The sequence below is a fragment of the Haliaeetus albicilla genome, chromosome 18 (genome assembly GCF_947461875.1).
Source record: "Haliaeetus albicilla chromosome 18, bHalAlb1.1, whole genome shotgun sequence".
Lineage (NCBI taxonomy): Eukaryota > Metazoa > Chordata > Aves > Accipitriformes > Accipitridae > Haliaeetus > Haliaeetus albicilla.
Window position 1 is genome coordinate 8,467,369 of NC_091500.1, and position 14,381 is coordinate 8,481,749.

The 14,381-nt window shown below is 40.4% G+C and overlaps 1 protein-coding gene across 6 annotated transcripts in view; it reads right to left on the reverse strand.

Annotated features, from left to right (window-relative positions):
• The window catches only part of KLHL29 (kelch like family member 29), a 413,313-nt gene that overhangs the window by 325,905 nt on the left and 73,027 nt on the right, over positions 1-14,381 (reverse strand). For 5 of the 6 annotated variants that reach the window (XM_069805702.1, XM_069805698.1, XM_069805701.1 and 2 more), the window contains exon 3: positions 1,321-1,504. The exons of the other annotated variant lie outside the window; for it this stretch is intronic. In XM_069805702.1, the coding sequence (XP_069661803.1) occupies positions 1,321-1,371 (51 nt within the window). In that variant the 5' untranslated portion in view covers positions 1,372-1,504. The remainder of the gene's footprint in view (positions 1-1,320; positions 1,505-14,381) is intronic. 6 annotated transcript variants of the gene reach the window in all.

Sequence of the window (14,381 nt, forward strand, 5' to 3'; positions counted from 1 at the left end):
TAAGGCAGAAGGAATGCATTTTAAAGCTAAAATAGAAATACAGTCCTTTCAGATCAGTGTACTCATCCCCTCTGCTCATTTCCAGTTTACAAATGGAAGAGAAACCGGAAAGCAACAGGAGTAGCTATTGGTCGTCTTCACTTCCAGCCATTCCCCCCTCCCAGTTTCAAGTGCTTTCTGCACTAATGCACACACACACGCCACAGGCAGCTGCTGTAGCTGCTACACCACCATTAAGTGATTACAGGCAATGGGAAAAGAGCCTCCTGCAGACGTGCTCTTTCCTGAGCACACCTTTCATACCGCAAGAAGTTTGAGAGTTTCCCAGCTCAGACAACTCTCTGACACGGAGTAATAAAATCCCATCCCCACAGCCAAGGATCTGCCCTCAGCCAGCAGTAATTAAAATTAATCATTCACAATTATTTTCATGGGCATGTTCAAAAAGAGACACTGCCAGCTCGCTGAATCCTCAAAGTTGACAGACCTTGAAATAGGCTGTGGTCAGGTACAGCGCGTTCCTGGGTTTCAAGCAGTTAAAAACATGCTTTGCATATCGATTCACCGTCCCACTCGCAGGACCCACAGCGCTGACAGTCAGAGCCACCTCCGTCCTGCAGTCAAACACCTGAGCTGGCATCAATGACTGGGATTGGTAAGGAAAGAGATTTTTCAGATAAATATTGCTATGTCTACAATTATTGCTGCCCTGCTTGGATTCAGGGCCATATCAGTGTTAAAATTTCTTATTCTTGAATCTTAGTGTCTTCTGAACTTGAGATTCTTCCCCTGTTTTCCACACATTTGTATTAAGTTTTTAATCAGTATCTTCTTCCCTTTCAGCTTCACTTGTCACTGCTTATGCTATTTTGAGGGAGGCAAAAAGGTTTCTAAGGTACAAAGTAGCCTGAAGGTTATCAGTTTCCAAGCTTCAAAAACTACTGAAGAAATTACATTTACAGAGGTAAAAGAATGAATAAAATTCGATGTAAGGGATTAGGACTGTCACTTTCTGGAACACTATTTACTTGTACAAGCAATTTTTATGGGAGAGAACATCTACTATTCATGATAGCAGCCTTGATCAATTCTGTCCCTTTGAAACTTACCATAAAATGTAGAAGCACATGTCTTATGTATATAAACCCAAAATTTGTAGGCAGTATGCAAGACCAAGATTGTAACCATTGCAGAGAGAAAGCAATCTCACACCTAACAGATTGCAGATCCCTAGGTATCAACCTGCATACCGCTCTTTCCTTCCCATCAACTGCAATATTGATTTTTACAATATATACCAGAAAAAAAAAAAGTTCTCACCGGATATACTGAAGGAGGAGCAGGGTAATGGGATTGCCTGCCTCCCACCATGTGTGCTCTGTAGCTGGAGCTCAAAACTGGAACTAAAAGCAAGAGATGGTAGAAGATCCAACTTCTTACATTAATCAACTCTTGGCATGGCTTTCGGTGAGAAGACTTCAAAGGAACAGATATTCACTTTTTGCTGAAATAGAGAAATGCCTGATAAATAAGTTTTCCTTTTTATCTTTACAATCTAGAGTGATTTTTCTATACTGTATGTAGGTATGATGCTGTGCAGGAAACAGGAGCACTGAATGGAGAGGGAACAGTTACACAGGCAGGGCTCAGGAAATCTCTCACTTCAGGAAATTCAGCCAGAGAAAAGGAGGTAAACAGTGTAGAACAACTGCAGCATTCAAGCTCAAAAGTATCCATGGCTGTGAGCTACAGTGCAGTAAGTCTGAAAACGTCACCCCAGACTTCTCTATGTTTTATGCAGGGTACCAACTTTTTTTTTTCCTACACTGTGTATTCACCCCACACTTCTCTTGTATTATTCACCCCAATTTTTAATCATCACAGTTTCCTAACTCGCAATATATCCTGATTAAGGCAGTTTCCCACTGAAGATGGCACTAAAGGCATTAGGACCCTAAAATTTAGGGCTCCCCCCAGCCCCAACCTCTCCCTTCTGCACCATGAGCCCTGCGCTTGCAGCAAGGAATCCCGAGATGTAACTTTAGACCCAGGATGAATATTGCCAGCTCCCAGATCAGCTCTCACTTCATCCCCTCCTTCCACAGCCGCGAGCGTTTGCGTTGCAGCTCAGAAGAGCGGTAGGGATCGGTGCCTCCTGCCAGGCAGAGCCCAGCCAGCGTCCCAGCTTCCCCCCCCGCAGGCATTTGCCTACAAAGCCTAATTTTGACTTGTGCACTTTGTATGATTTTTTGTCCCACTCCTCAAAGTTTTAAAGTTATCTGGAAGAAGGACGTCAAAGGTGTGAAGCAGAGAACTAATTAAAGGGTGGCAGCTCTATTTCATCATATATTATGGCCCCTGATCCCTTTGGAAAGTCCAGACTAAATTAATCACAGCTAAAACATTTTACAAGCTTGTACAAACTCAACAGGGACCTTGGCTGAACTCTGGCAGGTGGGGAAAAAAACCAAAGGAAGCGGTAAAGAGAGAGGGAACTGTTAGAAGAGGCATGACGAGCTCCGAAACCACCTTGGGAAACCAGAAATAGCCAGAGCAGACAGGGGCAGTGTGGGTGTGCACACACGTGCACGGGGAGGACCCAGGTCTCTGAAATTTCCTGGCTGTTCAACACAAAATGAAGACGGCCCAAATGCCCAGGCATTGACACGTTCTCCCCTCAGCAGAGATGTGGAGCAGCTCTGTCTGAGCAGATGAAAACCCAGTTTCCTCTTCCAACAACCAGACAATCTTGCTAGTAATGGATTAAAGTAGTTTAAGTAACTATACAGTTAATAAGGTCAGAAGGGCAAGGACACAGTTACATTTTGATTGTTTTGAACTATGTATCGCTTTGCATTTTTGTTCCTGTTTTAAATACAAAAGTAGCATTTTTTGCCAGAGCTGACATGGTCTAAGGATATAACCAAGGCAAAGAGCCCAGGGAGAAGTACCATCCTTTATTAGTCCATTGACAGAGAAAACAGATGAGCTTTCAGATACCGAAATCTGCAGACATGAGATCTTCACAAAGCGAAGACCACTGCTCTAGAAATGCATAAACACAAACATACACATATATACACACATATAAAAAAAAACTTCCTACCTTGCTTTAAAATCTGAAAGACTTTCTCAGGTTTGCACTGCCAGTAACAAATACAGCTAGTCTTTTCTTTGGTTGGAGAAAGAAAAATCACAGCTGAGAAAAAGACCGTGGAAAGACCCAAGCAGCAGAAGACACAGTTAGCTACTACCTACTGTGATTATGGAAAAGTGCTATTCCTTATTCTGCACCTCGCTTCTCTTCGCCATTGTTTTCAACCACCTTAAAAATCATTTTAGGATTTAAGCAAATAGGGTCATCTGGGGGATTTTATGCTCCTGGCTAAAGCCTTCCCTGCCCCTCCCTTGAGGGAAAGAAAAAAAAACCAACAACAACAACAACAAAAAAACACCTAAGCAGCAATAAAGAGAAGTAAGTTTGCAGTTCTTCAGCATTCCCTTTTCCCCTCTCCTAATGCAAATTCAGAGCAGTTCCTTTAGAGACTGTGAACACCCACACAACTTTGCAGGTGGGGAAAAAAAAAGAACCCTACATCAGTAAATATGTAACAGCAATTTCTTTACCCTTTCTTTTCTAAGTGACTGGATATAAAATCTGTTGCTGCCTCATGGACAAACACACACAGAGCCTTCGGCAGAACGGAAAGATGTTTTGGGGCACTGCGAGGATTTGATGGCTGTCTTATCTTTCCTTGTACACTGAACAGTCTGCATAACCTAATAGCATTAGCTTACTAACAGATATATTAATAGGTGTGGGGGGAGGGAAAGGTAGAGGGGAAAAAAGCCACTAAAACATATTCCACCTACACATCTCGCTACTAATCACAAACTCAGGTAGAAAGCAAATTGCTTCTCCTGGACCAGGAGAAGAAGAAGAAGAAGGAGAAAAAAAAAAAGACTGAAAGATACAGGGAAAAAGGACCTATTTTCATCTTTTTCTGGAAATCATCATATATAAAAATAACAACCCTATACTAATCATTGCATTTATCAATCCATGACAAGGAAAGAGAAAGTAAAAAAACAACTCAAGAACTGCCACAACATCTTACAGTTAGTAATTTCAGAGTGATAAATATAATGCTGGCCTCAGACTGCTAGAAGGATTAGATTTAGCTGTAAAACAAGAAGTGCAGTTAACAGTTGCTGTTGGGTCTGGTGTTAGGATTAGAAAGCACTGCTAATCACAAGAAATGTAAAAAGATTAAGAGGTGATGGTTGCCAGTAAGGTTTTTAAGAGCATGTAAGTGCTGGAATTCATTTTGGGATTAAAATTCCTCAAGAAAAAAAAAAGAAAAGGAAAAAAAGAAAAAAAGACTAGATCATAAACACAGCAGCCAGTTTCACTTGTACTGTCCACAATCCATTCCCATGGATTAAAGTTAAAAAGAGTGGAAAAGTGAAATGTATGCCATGACTTACACTGAAGAGTCCTAGAAGTGCTTTAGTGAAGAGAAGCAAGCATTTTTACTCTGGTACCTACGCATTAACTCCTGTAATCTAAAACATATTAGAATACTGGGCCTGGGTTAGAGATTTCACTTACCAAAAACCTGCCTGAACACAGTAGAATCACAGCTTTTAAAGGCACTGTAACAGAAATGATGATGGCATCTAGTATTCTTCCTACTGCAAGGATGCAGATAAGAGAACACCTTAATTTCCTGGTTTGTTTCCAACTGGTTTAGATTCACCTATATGATCTATTTATGTTCTTAGTTACCAAGGACAAGTAAAGCTCCCCATACAAAATACTCAATCTTGAATGTGTAAAAGAATCCTCCCCAGGAAAAAAAGAAAAAAAAAAATCAGCTTCCAAAAACCTCAAAATAAATACTATCTTTTAAAAACCAAATTTGACTTTTGGATGGAAAATTTTACTAAAAAGCCATTTTAACCAGTGCAGACCACAGCATAACGTGGTCAGATTTCCTAGCTTGCTTATAACAGAGCACTCTCCATCAGCAACAACTGCAAAGTTCATCACTGTCACCCTCGGCCACCACCATCCCAAACTGTACAGTCTGTAGTACAACATCTCAAGGAGAACGCAGACCTCTGCAAAGCCCATCGGTTTCCCCACAGGCCTGACGGACAGTCAACAGCTGTTTAGCGGTGAGGCCACCCAAAACTTGCCTCTCTCCCACAGTGTCCCAAATTTATCCAATGATTCAGAGTAAAATTCAAGTGCCACCACGTGATTTCAGGAGCATTCGCTCTGCTCAGCTGCATTCCCTCCTGGGCTTCCAAGGAGCTCAAATGTTGATTCAGACCAACCTCTTTTCACTCATTAATTTACCTTCTGTAAATATGGACCTTTCTATTCAAGGGGTTGAGGAGTGGTGTGGAATGAGACCACTTCATCATTTTCTAGCACACCTTGCAGTCAAGTGCTTCTGGTGCATCTGTCTGGATGTTCAGACTCTAAGACTGCTTTTCCCTTCTGTTCCCCCAAAATGAACATTTTTTCCAGATGTCTGTAGCAGAAGCAGAAATAACCATCTTCCAAGAGTTATAAAACAGTCGTATTAAATAATAGAGGTGAAAGCACTGTGTATGATTTCTGCAGAAATCTCTTCAGTAGAACATATAAATTTATTCACTGCATTATGGAACAGTTTGAGAAAACAAGATCATACAATGTACACTGCCTCTATTTAAATTGTTTCATTTCTATTCATGAGTGCTCTGATTAGATACACTGAAAATATCATCAGTAAGAAATAAATAATTCTGCCAAATTAATAGTTGTTGATTTCCTTTACCTGAAAACGTAAGTAGCATCTCATTCACACTAGATAAAGCTGCTATAATTTGGATGCATCGATCTTGTTGGTTCAAGTCTACACAGCACAATGAGACAGGTATTCATCTACGTTTTCTTAATATTAAACACCTTCTTTCAAAAGAAGTTCTTTAGTGAGTTAAAATAGGCTAGTACATGCTTTGCTTGGAGAGGCTTAGTAGCCAGGTGGGGGGGGGTTCCCCCCCTGTAGTTGTTTTCCCCAAATAGTGGGTTGAGAGACATAAATTGCTTCAAATGTAGAAAATGGTTTCAAAATGGTCTTTAGGGAATACAGGTAAACTTTCTGTACCTGACAAGATTCATCTCAAGCTCAGCAAATGTTCTTTAATTAGTAACACCCTTCTGCCTCAGAAAAGAAGTGGCCAGAAGAAACCATCACTAACATAATTAGATGATGGGAGCTACTAACCAGCCCCAAACCAAGGGCTCCCCAGTACCTCCCTCCCTGTAAAATATTTTGCTGGAGAAACATAGGAAGGGATGGATTTCTGCAAATAGAGCAGAAGATGTTATTATTCAGCAGAAAGATCAGACTAATATTTTGTTTGAAAAAAAAAAGACACTAAAAACATAGAGCTAATACATGTTTTAGACATCACAGAATGATGAATGTAGTATGTCTGCTCAGCTTATGAACATCTGAGAAAAAGCTCTCTACATTTTTGAAAAATTCATCCAGTTTGACTCGACAATGAATTCTTCTTCTAAAAATCAAATATAATTGCTGTAACATTTCGAAAAATCTAAATGCACAGCTGAGTACCTTAAGAGCACCCTGTTTGCAAAGCAGCCAAGTGATACACCTCAGAGAGCTACTGTTAGCTACTGCAGGCAAGATAAATCAAGAAAATGCTGAGTTGAGGTGCAATTTGACAGTTATTAGCAGAACAGGAGTAATTTGATGAAGAAAAAAAATCCGACAATATCTCAGTTCACAGCAACAGATTTTGGAAGCCTATTTGCACATAAATTGGAAAAAACAATTCTTGCATTAGAAACTGATGAAGATGAAACAATATACCCTAAATCCTAACATATTTGAAATTATTTTCTTTGATTCAAAGCTGATAATCCTGTAACAGGCAGTAACTAAACAGGGGTTTACCAGACCTGCTCTGCATGTTGAAGAGACTGCACGGTCAGATCCTGATCTAGGGCCATTCAACTATCAGAATAACCGGATTTATGGCTATACGCACCTTTGTTTTTGCCATTTGAAAGCATCTACAGTGCAGAGAACATTCGGCTGTGTTTTAAGGATTAGCGGCATAAATATCCCCTCGTGTAGCATATACTTCACCACTTCTGGCTTCCCATAAATCAAGCACACAACCAATCATCTTTTTTATGTTGGACGTTAATGGCAACTCTATTATTCAAATCCAGGCTGTGTAGAGTTGCCTTTCACGGGGATGTAAAGCAGCTCACGAGCAGGCTTATGACTGTGCAAGGGAAGACTCAAATCTGGCCATGATCTTCCCACTACAACCCCACCGCCGCCACAGAGGTGATATTCTGCATCTTTCAATTTATCTCATCTGTGCAAAAGGCTTTTTAAAAAAAAACTCCCATAAGCAGGAAGAAAAAAAAAGCCTTTCGCACTCTAAAAGAACTGCCTCTGTGTCCCCATAAACATCAGCATAAATGTTTTCACCCACATACTCATAAGCGAAGATGCTGTTCTTTACTGCATTACAATTAGACGCATAGATTAAGGGATACCTTTCATGTCATTACATCAAACTCTTCTACAAATGTACAAAGGGATTTTATACATTGTCATCTTTTCTGCTTACCACTGAATTTTCACACTCAGTGCGAAATGCAGAAAAGTGAAAGATACCTTCCCTGTGTTTACAGTGCCCACCAAGAACCATTGTAAAACCAAATAAAACAACTTAGCTATGATTTAAGCAGCACAAACTGTTTTCCCACGAGGTTTCTTTTCTTCTCTCCCGTTCCCCTCATCTTTCAGTTCATGAGGACAGGGAACATGAAAACTAAATGGATTTATGTTTAAATAATTCATCTTTTCAGGCACATCAAACCAAGTACTAAAGTTCATCCACAGGGCTGGCCAGATTTAGCTGATTCCAGTGGTATTTTAAACAGCATTCTGGAGAGCTAGTCACAAAAGGTTGCGAGGAAATGCTCAACAGCTGTGTTGATGGAGTTGTTTTGAAACAACGCATGTTGAAACTCTACCTATTCTTACCGAACACAGCTGACAGGGAGACATTACCAGCCGTCCCGAACTGCCGCTGCATTTTGGAGACTCATGCTTGCACAAGAGATGCTTTGTGAGAGGGGTGAGCTCTGGCACATCCTGGGAAGACGAAGAGAATTACAAAGGCTGAGCATCGTTTTCCTGCCAAGTGGTGGGAAAACATGCGGCAACATAAAGCATCTTTAGGAGCACAAATCCCACAGGGTTGACCTCCGCACTAGCTGAATTGATCCAACGAGCCAAGTTGCCTTAAACTAAGGTCTCATGGGGACTAAGTGAAGCGATGGTAGTAACTCTCCTCCTCTTTAAGCTATGGAGGAAAATAGAGAGGGCTTCTGTATATTTTTAAACATCCTAAGAAGTACAAACAATGGATTTACTCTTGCAAGAAGTCTAACAATATTCCTCTGTAACCTTTACCACACTTGCACTTCAAGTCATGTTTACTGTGCTAAATAAACCGTACCAAATTCTTGCAGCTAAAGGGCAGGGAGGGAAATCTAGGGACATGGGTTTTGTTTTTTACCCCCTTAAAAGTCAGAATCCAAACTTTCAATTCTTAATATTAACTGCTTGCTTTAATAACACAAGTGGTCTCTCTCCTGCAAGTGGCTATCAACGTGTTAGAAGAAGAGTCTGCAAAAGGGCACCAGAGAAATAGGTCTTTCACACAACTAAGATCTGTTCCTCTGATTTACACCAACAAATTCGTGTTGTCCAAACTAAGTTAGAAAAAGCAGCAAAGAAATATAATTAAATTTCAGGATACAACAACAATTGACAACAATTTTAGCAACAGTGCTTTGCCTGTGTAGGAAGTGGGTGATTGAAGTGAAGAAATCATTTTGCCATGTGGAAACCTTGAGCAGGTTAGTAACCCGCTTCCGTACCAGAGATGAATTTTTGCAGTCAGGTTTGTATCTTCAAATTCACTGAACTGGAGATTTATTGCAAGAAAAACAGAGAAAACCACTGGAGGGATGTGTTGGAAGTGGAGCAGGACAAAAGGAAAACAAACACAGAAAATACAATATTCTTGGATTTGCAGTGCAACCCTCACTGATTTATTCCAAATGAGTTTGTGTTTCCAGTCTAAATTAACATGGCTCGTAATACTATAACCCAAATCACACAGAGATAAGATTTGGTAAAGAGTTTAGTTTTGCAGAATGTGTTTTGGATGAGTATCATTAGAAATAGCTCAAAATACCTTTAAGAAGTATCATCTTAATGACATGCTTACTCTTGAGGGGAAATTTTGAGCCCTTCAGCAGAAAGCAATCTCACTGCAAGCAGGACCTTAATGGCTTTGAGCTACTGTATATGCAGTGGGAGCCCTCTTTAAATCAAACATATTTAAAAGTGTCCTTGTTCTAAGTCGCCTGTACTGGGCACCCCATCACAAATTTATGTCCTCATGCTTTGCAGAGTAATGATGTCCATATACCCACAGAAGCTGTCTGTGAGCAACACGGGCTCTTCCACTTGGCTAATCTTCCCGCATTAGGTGGGAAATTAAGTGCCTCATAGTCCTTGCATGTGGAAGCCACTCTAAAACAAAATGTGCAACATTTGTAACATATGCATAAAATACGTGTTTGATGAGAAAATGCATGTTAATTGATTCTGACAAAGAACTACCACAATACAGTCCATCATAACAAAATGCTTACAGCAACGTCTATCGGATTACAAGTTCTGTTGGTGATGTGGAAACCAGCATTCATTTCCTTCCATCGTAAAACAAAAAGCTTGCTGTAACCTTTTTTTTTTTAAAGCTTAAAACTGAAATTGTTCTTACCGTAGCCCAGCTGACAGTGTTAGCTGTGGAGAAGCTCGCTTCCAGAGGAAGTGGAAAGTAAAAACAAAGTTACTGTGACCTTAATAATAATCATGTTTGCATATTACAATACATTTTCCTACTGTAACATGGCAAAGTCCCTTGTATTCTGGTCAGAAAAAGTCATCTTCCAGTAAAAGCATACTGTGATCAATAACATTTTCGTAATATATTATATTATCTCTCACTGAAACACTTTTTCACTTGGCATTTCAGGCTGCCGAGTAGGGGAAATTCATGACAAAACTAAGATGGTAAATGAGATACTGCAAATTAATTCCATCCAAGAGCAATCTTTTCGTTCGTGAACAATTTGACAAGCCTGTGTCGTCTGACTTCAGCAGAAGCTTTCTCAGCTTTCAAATATACATGAAACAGAAGAATCTGCTCCACTACCATACCAATCTTCACTTTAGTCTGCATAATTTTGTGTTGAAATACATTATAGTTTCAACAACCAACTTTGAGACCAGAATTGGTAGGGCATACTCTAAATATTAGTTTGGAAAATAGACTCGCAAGTCTGCAATATCAATTTTGAAATGCTATTTTCAAGTGACAGACCAGAGCATGGCAGAGCACAGGAATCCTGCTCTTTTCAAGCCGTTTTGCCACGAAGTCGCCTGCAATCTGATCCTGCAAAGGCCCAAGTGATGAAAATGCCAGCTGAAGGATCTCTATTTGGTACTGGCAAAGTTCAAAGACAGCTTTGTAACAATGGGCATTACAGTAAAGTACTTCTCTATATGCGTGTCTGAAATTACTTTTGCTACAACGAGTAGTAGCTTTATTCCCCCCGTGGAGCTAATGTCCTTATGCAGGCTGAAACAGTGACCCGGTGGCACGCAGCCGGGAGCAGAGCCCATACTCCTCACCTTCTGCATGAAAGCCCATCATCATTCCAGCAACAGCAACGGTAGATCCAGCTGCATTACTGAGAGTAATTGGTGTTTAGCATGGTCCAGAAAGGCATGATCCTGCAAAAAGGCTTGGGTCCACACAGGATTTTGTCAGTAGGATTACTTCTATGCACCCGATCTCGGCAAGATTAGGTACAGAATCACTGCTGTATTAATATCTCAGCATAAGGAATAATGGGCAGGCAGTTGTTCAATATTCATGCTGTAGCAATGCTCTCTGTATGAAGTCTCTAGCAGGAACATGTAAAGGCTGTACCAACACCCTGAAGAGTTTAGCATCCAACACCCCAATTAAAGAGATACTTTAGTATGTACCCTGTTTTAAGCTCACAGGGCAGGCTCACTGAGTAACTGTATTCCTACAGTGAAGGATGCACTCAGTTCCTGTACTTAATCAAGACTCATGTTGAAAACAACATAAAAGAAATGGGAGAAAATGGATGAAAATTTAATTTACATCTGCAAATCTCAACACCTCATGAGATCAGAAACACGTAAAGGGCCAAACAACCCATCTACCTAAGAAGTCATTCATAAAAGATAAACATCCTTTTTAATTGTGAAGAAAATGCATGCAGGGGAGATGCACAGTACTCAGCAGTTGATGGAATAAATCCAAGCAGCAGCAGATACATTTGTGAGAGAGAAGGGGCAAAAATGAGATTGGCCCCATTGATAAGCAGGAGCATAGATGACACTATAGGCAAACTGGATGGGAAGGACAAAATAATCAAGGTTTTGAAGGACAGGACAGAGTTTGTCGGGTTTTTTCGTTGTGTTTTTTTGTGGATTTTTTTTTTTAAACAAAATAAATTAGGCAGCAAGTCTTCATGTAAATGAGCACTTATAAAACAGCCTTTCTAGGTGAATAATTTATTTTACAATTAATAAAATCTGCAATCTGAGTAACAACGTTCTGATGACTTTTTGCCATTTGCAATTATCGCTCATCCTGGCACCAAAACCTCATTATTATTAAAGCTGACAAAAAGAATACTTAACTGTTTCTATAAAAGGACTTAATTTTTAAAAGAATCCCAAGTTTCTAAGCTTTGTTTCTACTTCCAAATCTTGAATGTGAAAAATGAGGCCATCCTAGCAGCCCTTGTGTATGTCTGCTTCGATTTCCAACAAGTAATTTGGATAAAAGCATCTAATTTGTACCGTAACACAACACATTACAAAAGCATACTTTTTTGGTTTAAAAGCAACCTACAAAGAGTATGGAGTTAACGGAACCCTGTATAGCTACAAGCATGTAGTTTATACTACAAACATACATTTGCCTTTTTCATAGCAGTTTTCTCCCAAGGAACTAAAAGCATTTAACAGTTACCATAGGACTCACAGCACTCTTGTGGATAAGAGTATATAATCTCCATTTTAACGGCATGGAAGCCGAGGCACAACTATTACAAAGGCGGCTGTGGCAGAGATAGGAACAGGAACCATATCCAACTCTGAATTCTGTGAGTAAATCCAGGCCTACCTGACATGTATTATCTATAGCCAGAAAGGAACATAGGCATTTTCGTGTTGGCGCCTACAGAGACTTTAGTATGAATGTTGCCTGTGCCTCGCTCCATCCTTGCTCCCTGACCTAACAGCACAGCAAAATCAGAGCCCTGTCAAAAAAAACCCCAACACTGATGCTGTTAAATGGACTCAAACACACAAAAAAATACTGCCTGATGCGTAGGTGCTTGACAAACATTGATCCGAGCTCTTTATAAACACAGATCTCCAGTTTGTCATGATTTAGTGGATGGTTAAAGATCTGGAGCACACAGCGAGCCAGACTCTTCCCAGGGCACACAGTAAAAGAGGCAATAGGCACAAGCTGCAGCAAGGGAAAATCTGTTAAGATATAAGGAAGAAAAATTTAGAGTGGGTGCTTAACCAGTAGAATGGCTTCTCAAGGAGGCTGCAGAGCCCCCATCCTCAAGGGTGTTAAAGGACTTGCCTGGACAGAGACACAGCCCTCAACAACCTGCTCTGCCTCTGCAGTTGGCCTGCTTTGAGCAGAAGGTTGGACAAGATGACCTCCCAAGGTCTTTCTCAAACTGAATTATTCTATGAATATCATACCAAAGACAAGTGAGGTTATTCCTTGGTTTCTCTGCTGCATCCCAAAGCTTATCACAAATTCATACAAAAAGTTTGACCCCAGAGTTCTGTGACTTTTTCTACTTCATTCAGCTTGCTCCTTCTCCTGAAAAGGATGACATGGAACAAACCCAAATCTTTGCTTTCACCCGCCTAAAAACTACAAAAATGAAAAGCAAAACACAATAACTCTGTTCAAGCTCCTGAACTCATGTGGTCATTTGAGGTCTCACTTTGAGTTTACATACCTTCAGGACCCTCTCTCCTAAGAAAGACTCCAAAAAGCAGTCAGTCTACTGTGCAGAGAGACCTATGGTTATTAAAATAACTGCATCACAGAAACAGCTCTCAACTTCTTAATTTCAAATTCCTCCTCCCCACCCACACTTTTGTAAGAGGTGCTGCATATGGTGAAAACCAATTTAGTCTGAACCAGAAAAAACTGGGGTTAAGTACTTCCTCAGTTGGAATACAAAAATTGCAACCACACGTGTTTGTCAGGATATACAGGGCTACAGACAACATGCATAAATACTTTTTTTATTCTTCAGAAAAACTAAGCGAGTTAAAAGGCCTTTTAAGGGGAACAGCTGAGCTAGGAATATCCAAAAACAGTAAGACAGGCAAGTGTGCAACTCCTACATGCAGCCCATTCCCAGAAGGAGACAACATCCATCCAGGAATTCAAGCCCCTTTCAAACAACTTCTCACGGATAACAGAAGCCTTCAGGAGGAAGTCTGGACACAGGTGGCTTCTCATTTCCTAATTAATTTTTTGTTTCTTCTTTTGTTACAACTAGATCACAGCCATGGTGGCAGAAACACCCACAGGCATACCATAACCTAACAGAAAAACTCTGCAATAATTTGATATTCAGCCTAAGACTATCCTCAGCATTTCATGTTGATGTGACTAGGCAATGCTGTAACTTATCACAAGCCGTATTTGCTAGACATTCCCCACCACAGAAAGTGAATTAAACTGTCACTCATCACTGTATGAGCTGCTCTGGTGTAACTACTTCTTCATGAGTTGGACAACATTCCTCTGAATTAAAAACAAAACACATTGTTGCAAGTTAAAGTCTTCATCCTCATTTCTGTAACTTTTCTTTTCCTTTCCACTTCTCTTATTTTCTCCTCAACTATTTTTCCCCTGACTCAGTATGTTTAACCCTCTCTGCTCCACTCACCCCCTCAATACTTTCTTTTGATCCCCTCCTTGGTAGATACAAACCAAAGAACTTGCACATGAGCTTCAGCCACCCTGGCCAAACTATTAAATATGATCTGAGCACTAACTACTGATGCCCTCTTGGTCCTTCCCCTAAGGCCACTTACAAGTAAACCAGTCAGCAAAGCTTGCAGGAGCACAGGAGCATGTCCCCCTTCCCCAAGGACGAGCTGATCAGCGTG